Source organism: Mesoplodon densirostris, chromosome 2 (genome assembly GCF_025265405.1).
Source record: "Mesoplodon densirostris isolate mMesDen1 chromosome 2, mMesDen1 primary haplotype, whole genome shotgun sequence".
NCBI classification, from domain to species: Eukaryota; Metazoa; Chordata; class Mammalia; order Artiodactyla; family Ziphiidae; genus Mesoplodon; species Mesoplodon densirostris.
The window spans coordinates 33,276,578-33,296,610 of NC_082662.1; the positions used below are offsets into that span (position 1 = coordinate 33,276,578).

General features: G+C 53.3%; 1 protein-coding gene across 1 annotated transcript; it reads right to left on the reverse strand.

Moving 5' to 3' along the window:
• Positions 1 to 226: 226 nt before the first annotated feature.
• On the reverse strand, positions 227 to 14,306 carry NT5C1A (5'-nucleotidase, cytosolic IA). Its single transcript, XM_060118900.1, has 6 exons — positions 14,181 to 14,306; positions 7,090 to 7,257; positions 6,494 to 6,623; positions 4,763 to 4,885; positions 2,297 to 2,481; positions 227 to 592 (listed from the first exon to the last, which is right to left on the reverse strand). Exons 1-6 carry the CDS (start codon positions 14,304 to 14,306, stop codon positions 227 to 229), a joined length of 1,098 nt encoding a protein of 365 aa, XP_059974883.1.
• Between the last annotated feature and the right edge of the window lie 5,727 nt (positions 14,307 to 20,033).

Below are 20,033 nucleotides of genomic sequence, written 5' to 3' on the forward strand. Positions count from 1 at the left end.
AGTCTTACTTTCTGAGCCAGGATCATGGCACAGTGTTTGCCCAAAAGGGGAGCTGGTGAGAATGCCGGACCAGTCTGCATAATTTCCTACAAGTACCTCACTCATAGGGATGAGGGCGGACATGCAGAAGGGCAGAGAGGTGAGGAACTAGAAGGCTCCATTGGGCGACGTGTATGACATGGAGCCATGCCTGGAGCAATGTGGGTCAGCAAAGCTGGTGGTTCAGCTACAGGGCAGATGTGGCTTGCTTCGTGGGTGTGGCCCGCCGGGGTGTCTGTGCCACACCGTAAGGCACATGGGCGGCCACTGTGCCCATCTCCTGAGCCCCAGCCACATGGAACATCTGGTCATCAAAGAAAATATGTGGGCGGATCTTCTCCAGGAGGGGGCCCTTGGGCGCTCCCGCAAGGAACAGGGCCTCATCCGTCTCCAGGCCCCAGCTGCGCAGGGTCTTGAGAGCCCGGGCTCCAGAACTGGCTGCACTGCGTGCCGTCACCAAGTAGGTACGGATTGGACACTCCAGCCGCAGGCCCTTGGAGTAGAACTTCTTCTGCAGCCTACCCAGAGCCTCCAGAAAACCCTTTAAGGGGCCCTATGAGAAGGCAAAGGAACACTGTGAGCTCACCCATCTCCCAAACATTTGCCCCCTCCCCTGCTGGGCTCCTACCTATAACACTAGGATCTTGCTGTTTGGGGTGGGAAAGCTTCTCAGGATCTCTAAATCTCTCAGTTCTGCTATGCCTGCTCAGGCCACTGCATGCATCAGTTGGACTGTAGGTCCCTATGGCAGTCTAGGTGTCCATACTGCTGTGATTGGGGATGTCTGCATCAGAAAAACCATACCAGGGCTGTTACTATAGCAGCCCACCAGGTACATGGGTGTCTGTCCTGCAACTCCGTCAAGTGTGGCCTTTGTGCTCATCAGCAGGGAGGATATTAAGAATATTTAGTAACTATGGCATGGGCACCCTTCAATCAGAATGGACTCTAGCTGGGACAGACAGACCAATGTGTCACTGCCCAATATCAACCCTGCCCCTGGGGCAGGTGAGTGGCTCAGGGTGTCTGCTCCAGCTCTGTAGGGTCAGGGAAAGGATTTACTCTTTACAGTGCCTGGAGCAATGAAGCTTCATGAGGAGGTGTGACTAAAGAACCAGAGGATGATGAAGAAGAAAACTGTAACGCAGCTGGAAATCAGGAAAGGTGGGTTTCTGATCTTGGAGACCCCTCACTTGCTGGGTGACCTGGGGCAAGCAGTGGTCCTCCTGGGGCTCTGCCTACCACTTAGTGGAAAAACTGTCCTGCTCTGGATTCCCAAGGATTTCAGAGGGAACCAACAAGAGAGAAAGTGAAATGATTACTCTGGAGTCATAGCTGAGGCCTGCTGAGCTCTTGGAGAGAGAGGCTTTGGGGTTATTGAGCACCAAGATTTTTGTTAAAAGCACAGATAGGAGCTCCCTGGAGGGCTGGAGAATGCCACTAGCTCCAACCCCGGGGAATTTCCACCAGCTCTAGGGCGTATTGGGCTCTCAGTGACACCCTGAGCAGTTTAAGGGTGAGTGAGGGTCTCTGAGCCCCTGGCCAAGGGATGGATGGCAGAAGGTGTGAAGGGCTGGAGTGGCCCAAAGCAGATGGGCTGCCCAGACCCCACACTAGCTGGATCTCCTTGCCCCAATGAAGAGCACCAGCCCAGCTCTTCCTTTCCTCCAGTGAGGGAAGTAGGGACTTCTTGGGAGGATGGAATCCCTCTCAGAGTGGTGGGGGAATCTCTCAGAGGGGACAAGCATTCCAGAGAGAGGATGGCAGCTTCAGAGAGAGAGCATGAGGCCTTCAGAGTGGGATGGGGACTTTAGAGATGGGATGGAGACCTCAGAAAGAGGATGGAGGCTTCAGAGAGGAGCTGGGAGCTTAGAGGGAGGATGGGGGTTTCAGGAAGGGGATAGAGACCTACACTTGATTTTAGCCAATAGGCTGAGAAGCAATGGGAATGGAGACCTCATAACGGAGCTGCAAAGAAGAGGTAGGGGCTTCAGAGAGGGGTTAGAGAGAGAATGTGGGCTTCAAAGGGGGGATGGGAATGCAGTGAGAGAGATAGGAGCTCAAAGAAGAGGTAGAAGCTCACTGAGGGGACCCAGGGATCGGGTGAGAGGGAGGAAGGCTGGAGGCCTCAGGAGGGGACCTGGCTGGATTCTGGGCTGAGCTTGGGGTTTGGTTCTGGGCTGGAGGTTCCAGCCAAGGGCAGGTTCTGGGGAGCTTCCTTGCTCCACCCAAGGGTTCCAGGGAGTGTGTGGAGCACCTGGGCCAAAGGTTTGTTCTCGTGGGCCTTCTCATGCTCGAAGAACCTGTCCAGCCCGTGGGCCTTCACGATGCGTTCCGACTCATCTGAGAAGAGCACAGCATCCCCATCGAAGGCCACCCGCAGCTGACTCTGGGATACAGCCACATCCCTGCTGGGGCTGAAGATGGTGGCGGCTGCGATCCCTGGGCAGAGAAAGGCAAGCATTGTCTGCCTTCGTCTAGGTAATAGGGCCCTGACACCTGCCTCAGCTGCCTGGGGGCCAGGAGAGGGTTATCTCAGGCTATCCTTGCCCTGCTTGCCTCACCTAGGACACAGGGGCCGGCTAACGAGGGCTAATATTCAGAATATTTCAAAATGGGCCAGTAAGAATGGATAGTGGCTGTTGCTCTGAGTAGGGCTCTGAAGGCCCCAGCCTACGCCAGGGTTTCCCTTTTAGTTGCTGCTTTGATGGAAGGTCTGGGAGGTGTCCCAGGGAACAGGGGGCACTCAAGAGGACTCAGGGCAGGAGCTATTTATCAATCTGCATGGGGGAATTTCAACACTTTAATATCTAGTAAGTTCATGCTGGTATGGACCAGACAAACATCAGTCCTGGATGGAAGGGAGGGTCTCCCAGGCCACCACTGTCCTTGCTGGAGTTCCTCACAGGCCCCTGATGTAGATCTACAGGGGGGGCTGGGAAGGAGCCCCGACCCTGGCTGGGCCTCAGTTACTCTCTTGCTGTTGATTCTGGCAAGTCCCTCACCCTCTCTGGACCAAGATAAAATTAAGGGTGCTCAGCTCTGTCTGGGGCTGAGATTCTAGGCTGCAGTCTGTGGTGAGGTGGGTGTGGGCACCCCCTCAGTCTGCCGCCACAATGGCACAGACTCTGGGCTTCTCCAGAGGGCCCAGTATGCCTGTTGGGAACCCTGGCTCCAACGAGAACTCACTGGACAACAAAGAGCAGTACCAGGAGGCTGGAGACCCAGGCAGTGGGCTCAGCCCATCCCCGATTCTTCACCTCTCCAAAGGCCATGTCAGCCCTGCTTTTTGGGAATCTAGGGTCGCAGGCCTGGACAGAGGCAGAGCTTTGGGAGGAAAGAGCAATGCCAGCCTCTCCACAACTTCACTAGCCTGAGGATGTGTAAGTAAGCCCAGGCCCTGGACATCAGGCCAGGCACCTTCTCAGCTTTGCCAGTGCTGGAACCAAGATGAACCAGAACCACTGGACCTGGGGCAGGCCTGCCTCCTGACCATCCCCTGCTCCCTAGCCTGGGCTCAAATTATAGACATATAGACGCACACAGGCGGACCAATGCCAAGACCCCAACCAGAGGGAGTGACATCTGTCTAGGGAAATGGCTTCCGCTTCCTGGTTAAAGAAAGTCTCTTGGAACCCCAAGCAGCTCAGGGGAGTGAGGCATCAGCGGGAGAGAGGCCAGGCTTCCAGGCAGGAGACAGCATGAAAGAGGAAGAGGAAAGTAAACGTATCGTTGGTTGATAAACAAACTTATGGTTACCAACGGGGAAACACTGGGGGGAAGGATAAATCAGGAGCTTGGGATGAACATACACACACTACTATATATAAGATAGATAACCAACAAGGACCTACTGTATAGCACAGGGAACTCTACTCAATATTCTGTGGTAACCTATATGAGAAAAGAATCTGAAAAAGAATGAATATATATATATATATAACTGAATCACTTTCCTGTACACCTGAAACTAACACAACATTGTAAATCAACCATACTCCAATAAAATGTCAAAATAAATAAATAAATAAATAAATAAATAAATAAATAACAGTAGCTTTCAGGCTGAGGAGCCCTCTCAGGCAGTGGGGCAGTTCCTCCTCCCCTGTGAGCCTGTCTTCTTCCGTGAACAATAGGGAAACACACCTTGTCAGGAGACTATGGATACCATCCCCAAAACTGCCCCTTGAAAGAGACATGTGGAGGGAAATTCTCTTTGTCAGCACTTGCAGCTGTGTCTCTAACCTCACCTCAGCACTGACTGGCCCAGGTGCTGGAATGCTGGCCATTTCCCAGACTCTACTGCTCAGGCTGGACTAGGTACTGATTTCCCTCCTCATTGGCCCAGAGAAGGACAGAGGCTGCCCATGGTCACACAGGAATTAGAAATCCTACTGACCTGGAAGATTCTTGGAAGGGAGTAGCTTTCTGGACTGTAAGGAGGGTTCCCATGGAAACGGAAGGCTGGGTGATGCTGATGAGTAAAGGCATCCTTAACATGGTAGGGCAGGAGGTGGGACAGTGGAATAGATGGGCAATAAGTGAAATAGGTGAGGCCTTGTTCTCAGAGTTTACAGGACAGGTCATAGGAATTAAGGAAGGTACTCCCCTTCCAGTTACCATGGCAACCCCTAGAACCTGCTCAGAGCTTTAGGACCAGGCTTCCCATCTCTGAGACCCCTTAGCCAGACTCCCCACACTCTCCTTCCCCAGTCTGACTCACCTTCATCGATGGCTTCCTGCACTTTTTCTGCATCAGCCGACAAATAGAGATTGGTGTGATAGGCCTTGAGGTAGCAGATGGGGCTGTTCCCGCCTGTCATGCAGAACCTCTCAATGGACAGGTCTGGAGAGGAGGTAGAGAGTGCCCGGGTGATGCCTGGGTCAACCCTCAGGACCTCAGAGTGGTCCCTCCGTGTTCAATGGACGCCGTCTTGGCTCTGAGTGGTGGTGGGCCAGCAGAGTGATTCTCTGAGTGATTTTAGGCCAGCGTTCCCCCTCTCTGAGATCCTCCATTCTTCGACCATGAAATGGGGATGATCACATCTCTGGAGGGGTTGCTTGGCTCACAGTAATATCCCCTTTCAGGGGATCACAGTACGACAAAAGTAGGTCCCAGCCCTGTGGCTCGTGGTCCCACCTGGTCATAGCTGACTGGATAGGGGTAGGCACCTGACTTAAGCTGGGCCAATTAGATTCCCTCCCAGCCTGGGCTGAGTGAGAGTCACCTAGTACCTATGTCTGTGCAGGTTGTAAAACTTTGCTTGTTGATAAATGGCTGCTGCTCTGAGCCCACTGAGTTACCCCATCACTACCCCAGCCCCTCACACAGGAGGGTCCACAGTGGAAGGGCACAGCTGGGGTCCTTCAGGACTCTGCCCCAGTACCATAGGTGGTGTCGGTACTGATTCCTCGGTACTTATGTCACAAGGTGGTTAAATATTTTGAATATCACCCCTGCTCCTAACAATTTGAAATTAGGATTTAAAAATGCCAACTGGCCTCTCTTGGTTGCTGAAAACAAGGAACAAGGACTTGTAAACTTGTCAATTTTGGCCATATTCATGAAAAGCAGAGAAACCTAGTTTGAGGAAAGAGAAAAAGAGACAGAAAAAAAAGAGACAGAAAAAAAAAAAAAAAAAAGGAACAGATTTGCTGAGAGAAGCATAAATAAGGGCTCATGTGGTCCAGAGAGAAAAAAAAGCCCTGGAGAGATTGCCAGTACTTGGATTCAGGCCTTTGTGGGCCCAATTTCACTTCCTTCCCTGTGGTTCCAAGAGGCACACCTGTAACCTAATAAGAAATCATTTTCGGGAATTCCCTGGCAGTCTAGTGGTTAAGACTCCGCGCTTCCACGCAGGGGGCACAGGTTCAACCCCTGGTCAGGGAACTAAGATCCCGCATGCCATGCGGCACAGCCAAAAAAAAAAAAAAATTATTTTCTTCAGCTTAGGCTGGATCTGGAAGGTCTATTACTTTCATACAAGAGTTTGGACTAAGACACAAAGTCCCTTCACTCTGACGACTGCACCTGCCTCTGCCAGCAGACTTTAAGGCCTGTCAGCCCCCTTGCAGAGAAAGAAACTGAGGCACAGGGGTAGCAAGTGCCCTGCCCAACCACATAGGGAGTGGGGCCTGTGCAGCGATGTGCTGGAGCCGGCTTGTACCAGCTTGCAAGAGCCGAACGTTAAACATCCAGGGACTTTTGGAGCCAGTTAGATTGTTCAACTATTGGTAGCTTGACATCAGCCATGGTGGGAATACTTACACCCTGAAAATGGCAATGCTACACAAGCAGGGTCTTGGGGGTTTGTTTTGTTTCTTGAAAGGGCTTGTTTACCAACACCCCTCTGAGCTCGAGGTTCCAGTGGGTTTACCTGCACCCTGCAGAGGTGTGACCCCAACCCCGGGTGTCCGGTAGGGGTCATGTCATAGCCAAAGCCCTCATGCTCACCATAGTGGTTGATGCTGTTGATGAGACGGACGCCCACTTGAGCGTGGTTGTTGGTCACGAGGACAATGTCGAAGATGTCCTCGCTCTCAGGGTACAGCTCCCGCAGCCGCCTGTTCACAGCCTCCAGAGCCTGGATGGGAGAGTGGACCCTTGGGCTCAGACCCCCAGGGACTGATGCCTGGAGTTGGTAGCCAGGGTTGGGGAGGAGGGGTGAGTTGGGATCCAACACGGGGAGCAGAGGGGAGGTCCGGGGCCAGGCTCGGGGTGAGGCCAGTGGACGCGGGCTATCTCTTCCTAGTCTCTGCCATTGTGCGCATTGATTATTGCCCAGGGGTGCCTCACTAAAAGGGTGAGTGGGGGTCGAAATCCAGCTCAGGTTCCATGCACTAAGCTGGTTACCTGGAGTGGGGTCGCACTAGTCCAGAGGATGGGGTGGCCTCTTCTTCCCACAATGGCTGTCCCCTTGCCAAACTATGCTCCTGTGTGGTGGCATCTGCCCAGAGGGGACCCCTTTTCCTCACTCATACACCCATGGGAGTGCCTTTCTCTAACGCCCATGAAGGCTCTGTATGGCCAGTGGTGGAACTGCCCCTCACCTTCACGAAGGGGAAGGCCGGCCCAGGGCTGAAGGGCTCGTTCTCGTGTTCCAGCTGGTAGCGCACGTACTCCTCCACACCCTGTTCCGTGTAGATCCGCTGCTCCTCGTCCATGCGGAACAGGGCTCGGGAAGACACGGCAATGGTGACTGCATTCTGAGGCTTGGGCTGCAGGGCCGCAGGAGAAGGGGCTGACTCTCCGATTCTCTTGAGGCCGGTCTCAGGTGTCAGCCCCTCCGGGGACCGGGGACAGGGAGAAGACACAGGTCCAGCCTCTGCCCTAAGGAGCTCAGCCTTGGGCAGGGGCACACCTAGATCAGAACCCCCTCTGGGCAGGACCCAACTGGGGACTGAGGGAGTTGATGGCTCCCCACGGAGGAGGACAATCTGATGGGAGGCACAAGCCCTCAGGGAGTGTGCAATCTAGCCAGCCATCTGGACTCGACAGAAAAACGAATACAGCGTATGTAGCCAAAGTATGACTGATGCTCAAGACGGTCTCCAGATGGTTTCCATTACAAAATGGGAGCTACATGCCCTTAGGAAGAAGTGGTGCCCAGAAACATGACAATTATATAAGAACATCTATCTCCAGCCCAAATCTTTCTCCTGAGCTCCAGACTCATATATCTATCTGCCCCAGTTGACTATTAGACACTCAAACTCATCATGCCCATGGCTGAATTCCCAGCATTCTCTCCACCGCCAAACCTGGTCCCCTCCCCGCTTTCCTCATCTCAATGCTTGGCACCACCAACCACTCATCACCTAGACCAGAAGCCCGGAAGTCAACTGCAAGTCTTCCCTCTTCTTCCACCCCCTTCCCCCATCAATCAGTCACCAAAACCTGCCAACTCTACTAGAATTCATCCACTTCTTTCTGTCTTCCCTACCATGGTCCGGCCCATCACCATCTCTTATTCCCTCCAATATGTGGTCCATACTGTTGTCAGGGGATTGTTCCCAAATTCAGATCTGATCATGCCCCGCCTTCCCCTTCAGTGGTACCCACTCTTCTCACACTCGGATCGGCAGCCTTGAGTATGGAGTAGGAAGCCCTTCACGACAGACCCTACCTCTGTCTCCACTGTCACCTTCCCATTACCCCGTTTTGCTCAATCTGACCTTTCTCATGTCTGAGCACACCCACCCCCACCTTCTCTGAGCCTTCGCACATGATGTTTCCTTTGCCTGATGTGCTCTGCTAACTTCTATCCAGCCTTCAGGTTTCAAACTACAAGTCACCTCTAGGAAGCCTTCCCTTACCCCTAGTCATGGGCTTGCTACCTCTCCTAAGGATTTCCTTTGTGGTAAAATTTAGCACTAAATTATAATTACTTATTTAACTATTTCTACTTCTAGACAGAGCTCTAGAAGCAGGAACCATGCTTAAGTTCTCAGGGAGCAGGAACCAGGACTATCCCGTTCATTTATTGTATCTGTAGTGCTCAGAACTGTGCTTAGCACATAGTAGGTGCTCAGTAAATATTTAATGTCTCTGAACTTTTAAGCAATATAGTTTAATGAGAGACAGTATTTGCCATGACAAATTTAACATGAACTAGAAACTCCAGTGCAGTGCCCTCATCTGTTCAAATTGCTGGAAATATAGTAAATGCTCAGAGAATATTGTTTTGGTTGATGCTAATTTGACAAACATTTACTGGTTCTTTGTGCCAAGCACCTGGGCTCTGCCTGGGAATGATACTGAGAGATTTGGCTCCTGCCCTCAGAGTCACAGGCTGGTAGGGGAGAAAGACAGGTAAACAGAGAAGCAAAGGGGACTGAAATGAGTGCTAGAACCAGGTGAAAGCAAAGTCTCGATGACAAGTGTTCAGAGCAAGTTGTTATAGGACAGGAGGCGTTTCAGCAAAGCCTTGAAGGAGTGGGGTGAAGGAAGGCATGAGGAGGTGTGCACATACGCCGTGACTTCACAAAGGTGAACAGAGCCCTGTGCATGGGAGCAGAGTGTAGTTGAGCCCAGAAGAGTAGGCAGGTGCTAGATTGCAGAAGCCCTTCTTTCAGGGGCTCAGGAGGGCCTCAGAACTCCTTTGGCACCTCCAGCAGAATGGGGAGAGAGGAATGTCACCACAGGCAGCAGCTGGACCCTTCATAATCCCTGGGGTCCCCAAGGGACTCACAGACACCCAGAGAGTCCCACCACATCTCTGAGACTTGAGCAAACCTGGGACTATGATTCCCACTTTACAGATGAGGAAACAGGGACTCAAGTTGGGGGCAAGACTCATAAATGGACCTTGCATTCTGGCCTGCTTCTTATAGCCCGCAGGTCATGCACTCAACCCCATTTCTCCTCTCTGGAGTCAAGCCTGGATCCCAATCAGTTGACAACACTGAGTGATGATGACCATGTGACAGGCACTGTGCTGGGGACATGGCAGGGATCACACAGTTGTGATCCCTGCCCCCATGGAGCTTATGATCTATCCCCAAGGCAGAGATTTGTGCATGCTTTAGAAGAGCACTGTCCAATAGACCTTTCTGTGATAATGGAAATGTCCAGTGCTCTCCGTGTGGCTGCATGTGGCTAGGGAGCCACTTGAAATATGGCCAGTGAGACAGAGGGACTGAATGTTTAATTGTATTGAATTTTAAGTTTAATCAATTTAAATTTAAGTAGCCATGAATGGCTAGTGGCTAATGAAGCTTTAGAACCTCAAAGTAGGAATAAAAGACCAGAGTCCCCAAACTCAGGAGGAGGACCTCAGTTTGCATTTGACTTTTATCCCAACCAAGATGGTGTGTGGGCCCAGCAGGGTGAGTATAAGGCATTGGCAGCACAGGTGCCTGTCCTCTGGGGCCCAGCCCAGTAACACTCCCACCTGCCAACCGCCCCCAGGTGTCTGTGTGTTCTTGGGCTGGGTACCTCCCAAACCCCTCAGCCACCATGAGCCTTCAAGGAAGGAAGGTAAAAATGAAAGAAAAGGGGTGATAGAGGGATGGCCAGGGATGGGAAGGGTATGGTTGGGGGCGTGGGGAGGCCCACTCTCATAAACCCAGGAAGCCTGTTGGCCTTCAGGGCAAGGGCTGAGACTGCCTCGCCCCCTGGGCTTACTGCCCCAGGGCCATGCCCAACACCCCTTCAAGGACAGGGAACCAGCTACCCTCCAGCTTGTTCAGGCAGGTTCCCAAGCCGGCGGCTCCAGCTCAGGCAGCCAGCCAAGGTCTTGCTCATCACTTTCTGTCCCACAGTCCCTGCCAAACTGCTATGCTCTGGGTCTCCTCCGGCTGACCGGCCCAGACCCCATCCCATCCCACCTCTGGCCACTGCAAAAAAAATATCCCAGCTGCCTTGGTCCCAGGAGTCTCCACTTCCTTTTTTACAGATGGGGAAATAGGCCCAGAGAGGGGCAGACTATTACTCTTGGTCATCTAGCAAAGTCAAGGCAGAGCCAGGATAAGATCCCAAGTCTCTGGTCTCCAGCCTGGCCTCTGTCCACACAGCAGCACCCTACCCCCATATGCCCCTCCTCAATCACTCCCAGAAGACCCCAACCCCTGCTACTTCAGGCACTTCCCTGGGACACTCCCCACACCCCGGCCCTGCCTTTCCAGATCTGGGAGAATTGGTGAGGGGCACCATGCCCTCAGAGCGAGGTTTCTCAGGGCAGGGCTCTCTTTACCCCCAGAATGGAGGGCCCCAGGGCAAGGACCCTGCTTCCCTGCTCAGCCTGCTCTGACTCTGTACAAGTGAGGAGAAGTCTAAGGGCCTAGTGGTCATGAGCTGCTGTGGGAAATATGGAATCCCAGCTGGGAGAGAGAAGCAGTCTGTCTGGGCTCCAGGTGGAGCTGAAGGAACAAGTGAAAGGGGCTGGTTGGAGCTGGGGAGAAGCCAAGCATTTAGATACCCCCTTGGACCTCACTGCAGAGGGAGGCCACCCCGTCACGTGATGTCAGGTGCATCTAGAGACAGTTCTTCCAGAAATCAGAAAGAAGTCCAGATGCCAGACTGAAGCTTGGGTCAGAAAGACCCCCTACCCCAGACCAGGAGCTCAGCTTGGGAACACTGGGCTCCAGGGAGCCAAGGTCCTGCCAGCTCTCCCTGTCTTTCACTGGGTGGTGGTGGGGCAATTGGGGGGTCCAGCTGATTACTCCTGCTTCGGGGACAGGAATGGAGGGATAAAGGAGGACAGTCCAGCCCCACCCAGCCTGCCTGAGGAGCTCTCACTGAGGCCAAAGTGGGTTTGCCTGTTGGGCCCAAGATAGGAGCATAGCCAAAAGCTGTTATTTCTAGAAGGACTTAGAGTGAGAAGGGCTGCTGGAGGAGAGAGAAACAAAACAGGTTCGGACGGAGAAAGTCCTCTGACCTCATGTGGTGAGGGCCTCCTATAGGCCTTTGGGGGTTAAATATTTCACTCAGGCTCCTGGGGATGATAATAAGCCTAGGCCAGGCCCTGATGGGGCCCAGGAGGCCCAAAGCCCCCAGAATAGCTTGTAGGGGGAGGGGTTTCTGCAGGAAGGATTAGGGCCCAGGAAGCCATCAGTCTCCTTGCCTCCCAGAGAACAGTGAGGGCCAGGGGCTGACCGAGAGGTCATAACCGACGACTGGGCCTGAGCTCCCGGGTTCCTTGGTGCTTGGGGAGGAAACAGATTGGTGTGCTCCACTCACTCACCACCCTAGTTCCCAGTGTCCATCCCTTCCTTTCCATCCCCCAGGCCATGACATTAGTCCAGCTTCCTCCCCAGGCAGGGACCTGCTACCAGACACACCCTCTCCAATCCATCCACCAACACAGCCTCAGAGTGACCTTTCTAAACTGAAAATGGACCGAGTTAATCCCTTGCTGAAAAGTCCTGCGATAGCTCCATAATGGTTTTCATACTTTTTTAAAAAGTAGGTTGACATTTTATGCAAATGAACTCTTGGGAGGAGCCCCAATATGTAAACTATAGAGTACCATATTTTATTGGCATAAATTTATACTATAAATTCAAATGTATTACATATTCACGCTATATTTATTATCATGTCAACCCGTGAATACAGGAGACCAGTGTGGATTTAAGCTTCATCATCTAGTCAGTTTGTTTCTGTTTCAGTTTGTCGGTTTTTGCGCAGCATTGAGAAAGCCCTGATTCACACCAATAAGTGGTTGCAAACGGTAAAAGCCTTTTTTTTTAAGGTTTGGCTTGGTTTTTTAAAAAAAAATATTTTATTTATTTATTTTTGGCTGCATTGGGTCTTCATTGCTGCATGTGGGCTTTCTCCAGTTGCAGCGAGCGGGGGCTACTCTTAGTTGCAGTGCACGGGCTTCTCATTGCGGTGGCTTCTCTTGTTGTGGAGCATGGGCTCTAGGTGCACGGGCTTCAGTAGTTGCAGCATGTGGGCTCAGAAGTTGTGGCACGTGGGCTCTAGAGCACAGGCTCAGTAGTTGCTGGGCACAGGCTTAGTTGCTCCATGGCATGTGGGATCTTCCTGGGCCAGGGCTCGAACCCATGTCCCCTGCATTGGCAGGCGGATTCTTAACCACTGCGCCACCAGGGAAGCCCCAGGTACAAGCCTTTTTTGTTTTGTTCTGTTTTAAACTACAACCCGCAGGAGACTCAGCAACGATTGTCAGCAATCTCAAGATACTCTTCTATTAAAACAGATCACAGGAAAAGCTTTACTCTGAGATTTGCTAAAAAGGTAATCAACCTGTAGCATAAGTTAATATGTTGGCAGTCTCCAAGGTGCTAAAATGTCCCATAACACATTTGAGTAAGTTGAGTTTTATCACCTATTTTTACTTGTGTAAAACATAGTTTGAGAAAGAAAGAAAATGAATTGGCTTCACATGTGAGTAGACCTCCTGAAACATGGGGCTTCATGGAACCTAGTTTTAAGACCCCTAACCCCACTGAATAAGGTTCAGACTCCTTAATGTGGCATTCAAGGCCCTCTGTGGGTCTCTGGCATCACTTCAACTCTTCTCCTTCAGATCCTGCATCCTCTCAGTTTCAAAGACATCAGTCATGCTTTTTGCCCAGCCTGTTTCCCTCTCTGCCTGGGAAAGCCCACCTACTCAGGCTTTAAAATCAGCTCAAATGCCACCTCTAAAAGACTTCCTGAGTTGGCAGTCACTCCCGCCTCTATGCTCCCAGTGCTAGGGTCTTTCACCTGAGCACTCACCATGTCCAGGGTCTCTGTGAGCTCCTGAGGCGGGGACTCAGTCTAATTCATTCTCAATCCCCACTGCTGGGCAGGCCTGGAGGTGCTCTGGGGGAATGATTGTTGACAGGGTGGGCCTTATGGGAAGGGTCTCAGGCTGGAGCTCTTTGGAGGATGCTCTGAGCCAGCTTCGATCCTCTATCCCCTTCCCAAGCTCTGAGAGCTGGGAAGCTGGAGTGAGCAAGGCCCAGGGACCAACCAGGGCATCATGAATCTGTCCAATGGGGAGACGAGCTGCCTCCTCTGTGTGAATCCCCAAGGGATGAGACGACCACTGAGGTCGCAGAGATGTCGATGCCAGCGAGGGCTCCCCTGTGAGGTGAGCAGAACCCGGAGCTGGGGAGCAGAGTCCAGCGTTGGGATCCCAGAACCAGGGACGCAGAGCCCTAAGCACAGAGAGCAGATTCCAGTGCAGCTCCCTTCTCTTAAGACGCGGGGAACCCGGCACCCCGAGCCCAGGGCGCAGGACCTTGACTCAGACCCCAAACGCAGAGGTTCGGGTCCGGAGCCCGGTGCCCAGATGGCAGAAACCGGAGCGCACAGCAAGGAGCCGGGTTTTCAGAGTCGGGTTACCTGAGCCCGGGGCGTTTCCGCAGGTGCCGCTGACCGGCTTTGCCAACAAATGCTGTCCGCTAGCCCCAGGCTGCCCGCAAGGGGAGGGGCTGGGCCGCGGCCTGGAGCTGGGCCCTGATGACAGCATGAGGGAGGGGGATCCTGGCGTGGAACCCGAGCCCCGGGATAAAAAAAACACCGGAGCAGAGCTCCAAAAATAAACCCGAGCCCCTGCCAACGGCCTGGCGCATTCTGGTGCTGGGGAGCTGCGTCCCTTCTCGGAGGGGCACCACGGGTCCCTCTCCAGAGGGCTGACGACCCCCCCTCCGGTGACCCTGCCCTCCCCCATACCATGCCCTGCTTTTACCGATTTGGGTTTCTTCTTGGGCGCGAGGTTGTCGTGGAAAGTCTTGGCTTCCTCCCAGCGCGGGGCCGCGGCGGTCTCTGCCCCCGGCCCGGGCTCGCGGGACTCCCGGGGCTCCCCAGGCTCCATGCTCGGCTCTGACCCGGCCCAGCCAGAGCAGGCGGCTGCGGAGAGCGGAGCCGGCGGGGTGGGCTGAGGGAGGGAGGCGCGTCCCGGGCGTGAGAAGGGGGCGGGCAGCGGTGGAGAGTGCGCGTGCGGGCCGGCCGGAGGGCGGGATGGGGCGGGGGGGCCGCTGGGGTGCTCAGTTCGCCCTGTCGGCAGCCGGTGCGTTGCTGCTGTTGCTGGTGGATGTGTATTTCAGGACAGCTGCGCTCTCCTTCCCCGACCGCCCCACGCCCAAAATTGGAGGGGGGGAGGGGCGGTTGGACCCTCGGGCTCGCAGGAGGAGGGGGCCTAAGCCGGGCCTGCGGGCTGCTGCGGGTTCGGGATTGCGGGGATCGTGTTCTTCGCAGGAGCTATTCGGTACCGAGAGAAGGGGAGGCCTGCCAACTTTTTTCCCCCGGGGTGGGGATCCACAAAGGAGAAAATGCAAAGCTAGCCGCCCCCACAAAACAAAAGCTGGCCCCCGTCTTTCCCCTCTGATGCCAGGACAGTGGGACCCTGAGCGGCGTCCTCTTCCCTCAAACCCTAGTCCATTCCGCGGAGGGGGAGGAGGTGGTGGATGGACAGCTCCATCCACGAGCAGGAGCCTGCTCCTAGCTGGGGGCACAGCGGAGGGCCCAGCCGGGCAGCTCTTCCCCACCAAAGCGGAGGTGCCCTTGAAGCCGGTGGCGAGACCAGGCTCCCCTTGGCCTGGCGGGGGCCCCAGACCAGAGAGACTCCCGGGGCCCCCGGTTCCTGCTGGCCCCTTGATGGCCAGCAGGGGGAGCGCACTCCCAGGTACCACCTGCTGAGCTTGGTTAGTTACACGCCATGAAGTGGCTGGATGGAAAGAGGAAAGAAAAGGAGCCTAGGAACCCAAGAGTCTTAGACCAACATCCTGGAGTTCTAGGGCATTGCCCTCCTTGGTGCAGACCCCGAGGTGCAGACATTAATGCCCCTCATTCCAAGGCACAGGCTAGGAAGCAGACAAGGGGCATCGCTGCTTGTGTCTAGAAGTGTGCAAAGATGGCTGGGAGCAGCAGGAGAAAATACTGGCTTAGCCTGGTGGACGTCTGACTGGGATGCGGTACAGAATGGAGGGGTCTGCCCAGCCTCCATCATGACCTGGGAGGAACCAACCAAACCTTGCATGGGAGAAAAGGAGAAATAATCATAACAGAAAGTTTTAGGATTGGGGGAAGTATGTTTAGACTTGTCCTTCTCCAGGCTTGGTAGATTGTTTCCATAGATAGCCTCAAACTCTCTCCCATCCTGCTTGCTCTTTGGCAATGTGACTTGGACACTTCTCGCATCCAGAGGTGGAGCTGAATCTGAGTTGACCCAGCGTCTTGCTTTGACTTGCTTTGACTAATAGAATGCTGTAAAAGTGATGCTGTGTGATTTCTAAGCTTAAGCCTTAAGAGGCCTTGCAGCTTCCATTTTTGCCCTCTTGAGAGCCGGCTACTATGTAAAGAAGTCTGGAAAGGCCACATGGAGAGGCAGAGAGGCCCTGGAGGATAAGAAGCCAGTGGAGGACGGTGGTTTCCCAGGCAACTGTCAGCATCAATTGCCAGACATATGAGTGAGGTCATCTTACTGTTCCAGCCCCAGCGCAGCTCCTAGTGGGGTGCAGCAGGAGAAGTGACCTCCACCAACAGCACATAAAGTAGCAAAACCTCCCAGCTGAGCCCAGCCAACCCAAAGAATCATGAAAAATGATACGTTTTTATCGTTTTAAGCATTACATTTTGGGGTGGCTTGTTACACAGCAATAAATAATGAAACTCTAGGAAGGGGTCTATTATTCTCAGGTACCTCATGGAGGAGGAGGAGGAGGAGGAGGAGGTCATCAGGGAGAATGTATAGAGTTATTTGGATGGCAGTGAGCACCTGACCCAAAGGTGAACCATCCCCATGCTGTGCAGTGACCTTTGACCTGGGTAGTAGCCTGGGTTGAAAAGATGACCTGGGCCAACCAGATTCCTCTTTCTCAGGAATTATGAATTGGGAAACAGGGGCTGGATAGTCAACTGTAAGAACAGAAGCCAAGGATGCTGCGAAATACAGCTGGCTTCCAAGAGGCCTGGATGGGCCTTAGCCAGCTGCAGTTACATGCAACATAAATCTAAGAGGGAGCAGAAACTCTGTGAGCAGAATGAGCCCATCAGCATAAAGATGGAAAAGGGTTTCTGCAGAGGGCAGCAGAGACCCCATGAAAGAGAAACCGTGCTGCCCTGAGAGGGAGCTGCTTCTGGTCCTGATCGTTTCCCAAGTCCTAGCTGAAGCCTGGCTATAATGCCCATCTCTAAATTTCCATGAGATTCTCTACATTGCTTCAACAAATGCCCCTCAGAAAGGTGGTGGCTATTGGATTTGCTTGACTAGCAAATTTTCCCACCCTCTCCTCCTAGTAACAGGCCCTGCCTCCCTGGTCACAGGAATAGGCATGCGATGCTGCCCAGTCATATAACTCTATTTCCCTGGACACAGTGATTGAGCCACAGTGGGGATGTGACCTCAGCTGCGCCGGACTCTTGTACAGGGATGCTGGGAGATTTTGGCTCTGTCTTCTCTGGGGTTATTAATCGGGGACAATCTGAGCTGAGACCCATCTTTCCCTGTGGCGGGAGAAGCCCATCTGAAGAGGACTCATTATCCCCGCATCTGAACTGCTCCCGCTGTGGGCTGGTCTTCAGCAAGACCAGGGGTGGAAGCCACCTCCTCCATGAAGCCTCCCTTCATCCTTTACCTGTCCCCCTCCCCTTCTCCTCCCCTACCTCCTGCCCCGCCCCAGGCAAGACCCTCCCCTCCTCTGATGCCCAGAGCTCAAGCTTCGTTACCTCCCTTTTCACATCTTGATTTGGATTCCCTCCCGTGGGTGAGAAAGCACTATAAGCAGTGGCCTTGAAGTTAGGAGACCTGAGTTCAGGTCCCAGCCTTACCATCCATTCTCTAAGCCTTCATTTCCTGTCTTTTTTTTTTTTTTTTTTTCTTTTTTAAACAGAGACTTAAATGTGTGTTCAGCTCAGCTGACAGGGAATCACATGGGAAGCTCTTTGGTTACTATGATGGACTGTGTACACATGAGGGGCCAATTGTTTGAGGTCTGCGAGGGCTTCACAGAGGAGGAGATCATTGAGACAGGGGCACGGGTGGCCCAGGGAGGGGCAATGGCTTGCGCACAGGCACAGAGGCCTAAGAGATCCCTTAGGGAAACAGAGGGCAATTCAGGTGACTCAAGTGCAGGAGGGGGAGATGGGGCTTAGAGCAGACTTCTGAGGTCAGCAGGGGACAGATCATGCAGGGCTGTGAGGGACTTCGAAGGAGCTTATGATACTGAGGGAAGAAGGGGGGCATTGGAGAGTTGACATGGTCAGATTGCTGCTTTAGGAAGATCACTCTGGTTCCTTAGGGGCAGATGGTCCAGAGGGCAAACTTGAAAGCAGAAGCTGGACTGACCTGTGACCTCAAGACAGGCAGGAACTAGACTCCCTTTCCCCTCAGTGTGGTTTCAGCTGCAAGTAGCAGTCCCCCCACCACCAGTTCTCAGGCTTCTGAGTCACCTCCTTAGGTTCATGGTTGCCCTGAGGCCAGGTCAGCCTCATTCCTCTGTCCTAATTGCTTCCTGTCAAGGGAGCTGGCCCCCTCCAAGCGTCCTTGAGAAAACCCTTGCAAAAGTAATTGAGCGTTTCAGGAAGAAGCAGGCACCTCCAGCTGCCACTGCACCTGCCGCCCCCCCCACCCCCGCCCTGCCCCGGGCTCCCTGCAGAGAACAGCTCTTCTCTGGCTTTAGGGGGGGCGTTCTGAGAAAAACACTTCACCACCAATTCCCATCCCCACCCCACTACATTTGGGTCAGTGTAGGGTGTCTCAGGGCTCTGGACTCCTGAGGATGGTGGAACAGTGTCTGCACTACACAACACCCTTGACCAGGAGGGCAGGTAGAGGCTGAGATCCAGGCTGGCTGCCACTTGACAAGCTGTGCATCGTGGCATGACAAGGCTGTATTTGTTCAGAAAAGGGGTATATTTTTCTCATTAGCCCAAAGGTGCCATCCATTGGCCGAGCTGAATGCTTATGGGACTGTTACACTCAAAGGGGCACCTTTTCCTAATTCGTGCAAAGAGCCCCAGATGGACTACTTGTAATCCTGGCTCTCAGCCTTTCTACCCGCTGCCCACTACCAACTCATCTGGGCTCTCACAATGCCTTCCACTGGACACAAGGAGAAACTGAGTCCAAGGTCTCCTGCCACTAGCTCTGCCCACAGACCCCGCAAATCAGTTCTGGTCTGGCCATCGATGAATGGACCGTGGCCTCCCACCAAAAGATTCTTTCTCTTGAGAACTGGATGAAGAGACACAGAAGGGAACTGTCAGTTGCTGGTGAGTCTGGATACAGAGTTGGAGATGCAGCCACTTTGTGTTGGGAAACCATGGATGTCTGAAGAGAAATTAAAGAAGAGAGCACAGGGCTTCCCTGGTGGCACAGTGGTTGAGAGTCCGCCTGCCGATGCAGGGGACACAGGTTCGTGCCCCGGTCTGGGAAGATCCCACATGCCGCGGAGCGGCTGGGCCCGTGAGCCATGGCCGCTGAGCCTGCGCGTCCGGAGCCTGTGCTCCGCAACGGGAGAGGCCGCACAGTGAGAGGCCCGCGTACCGCAAAAAAAAAAAGAGCACAGATGTGAATGTTGCCAAAGGGATGAGAACCCGCAGGCCCAGAGATGAGAGGACAGAGGCCCCACTGAGAGTTCCAGTTCTCCTGAGGCCCAGACATTCTTGAATTTCCATCTTTAGGGTCCCTTGTAATCTGCTCACCCCTTTCTTTGAACTAGCTCGTGTGGGTCTCTGTTCCACGTAACCTAGAACAAGGACCTCAGCCCCAAGGAGGATGCTGAGGTTCCCCCACTGTGTGAGCTTCCTCAGGCCTCTTCTCCCCCTTTCCCCTCACCCCAGCCCTATCTCAGCTTAGGGAAGAGAAGGAGCCCTTGGTACGGTCACATCTTTTATTCACTGTCAGTGGAAAAAAAAAATACACCACACAGCACAGGGTCAAACACTGAGGACATTCACTGCAGGCACAGCCTGGAGCAGCACATCTGAAGGGGACAGGGGGCCATGCTGGAGAATGAGTTGGGAGGCCACCCAGCCCCCCACCCCCCACCCCACCCCCAGCTTTTCTCCAGGCCTCCACCCTCCTGCAGCCTCCACCAAAGCAGGAAGGGCCATACACCCTGGAGGTCCAGTCCTGCCCCCAACACTCTGGCAAAGGTAAAAGAAAACGCTGAAAAGTTCAGAAAAAAAAATTCCGTATTTTTCTGAGACTTTTCAATTGCATATTTGAATTGTTTTTCAAAACTGATGAATAAAATATGTAAGAAATGTATTCATGCCCCCACAGTGATCTCTAAAGTCAGCACAAAGCCTCACCCAGGGTGGATCTTCAGGAAATATTTGTTGCTTTAGTAAATTTTTGTGTAAAAATATTTAGTGTCAGCTTTCTACCCTGCCCAGCTTCTTCTCTTCTTCTCTCTCTTTCCCTTCTCTCCCCTCTCCTCCTTCTCTCTCTTTGCAGCAGGATGAATTTCTACCTCTGGGGACTCTGCCATTATCAGGAAAAGATTCAGTGCCTTTGCTTATGGGCTTCCTTCTTCTTAACTTTTGATTTAAACGTAAGTCATATAATCTTGAGTACAGCTCAAAAGACTAGAGTGGC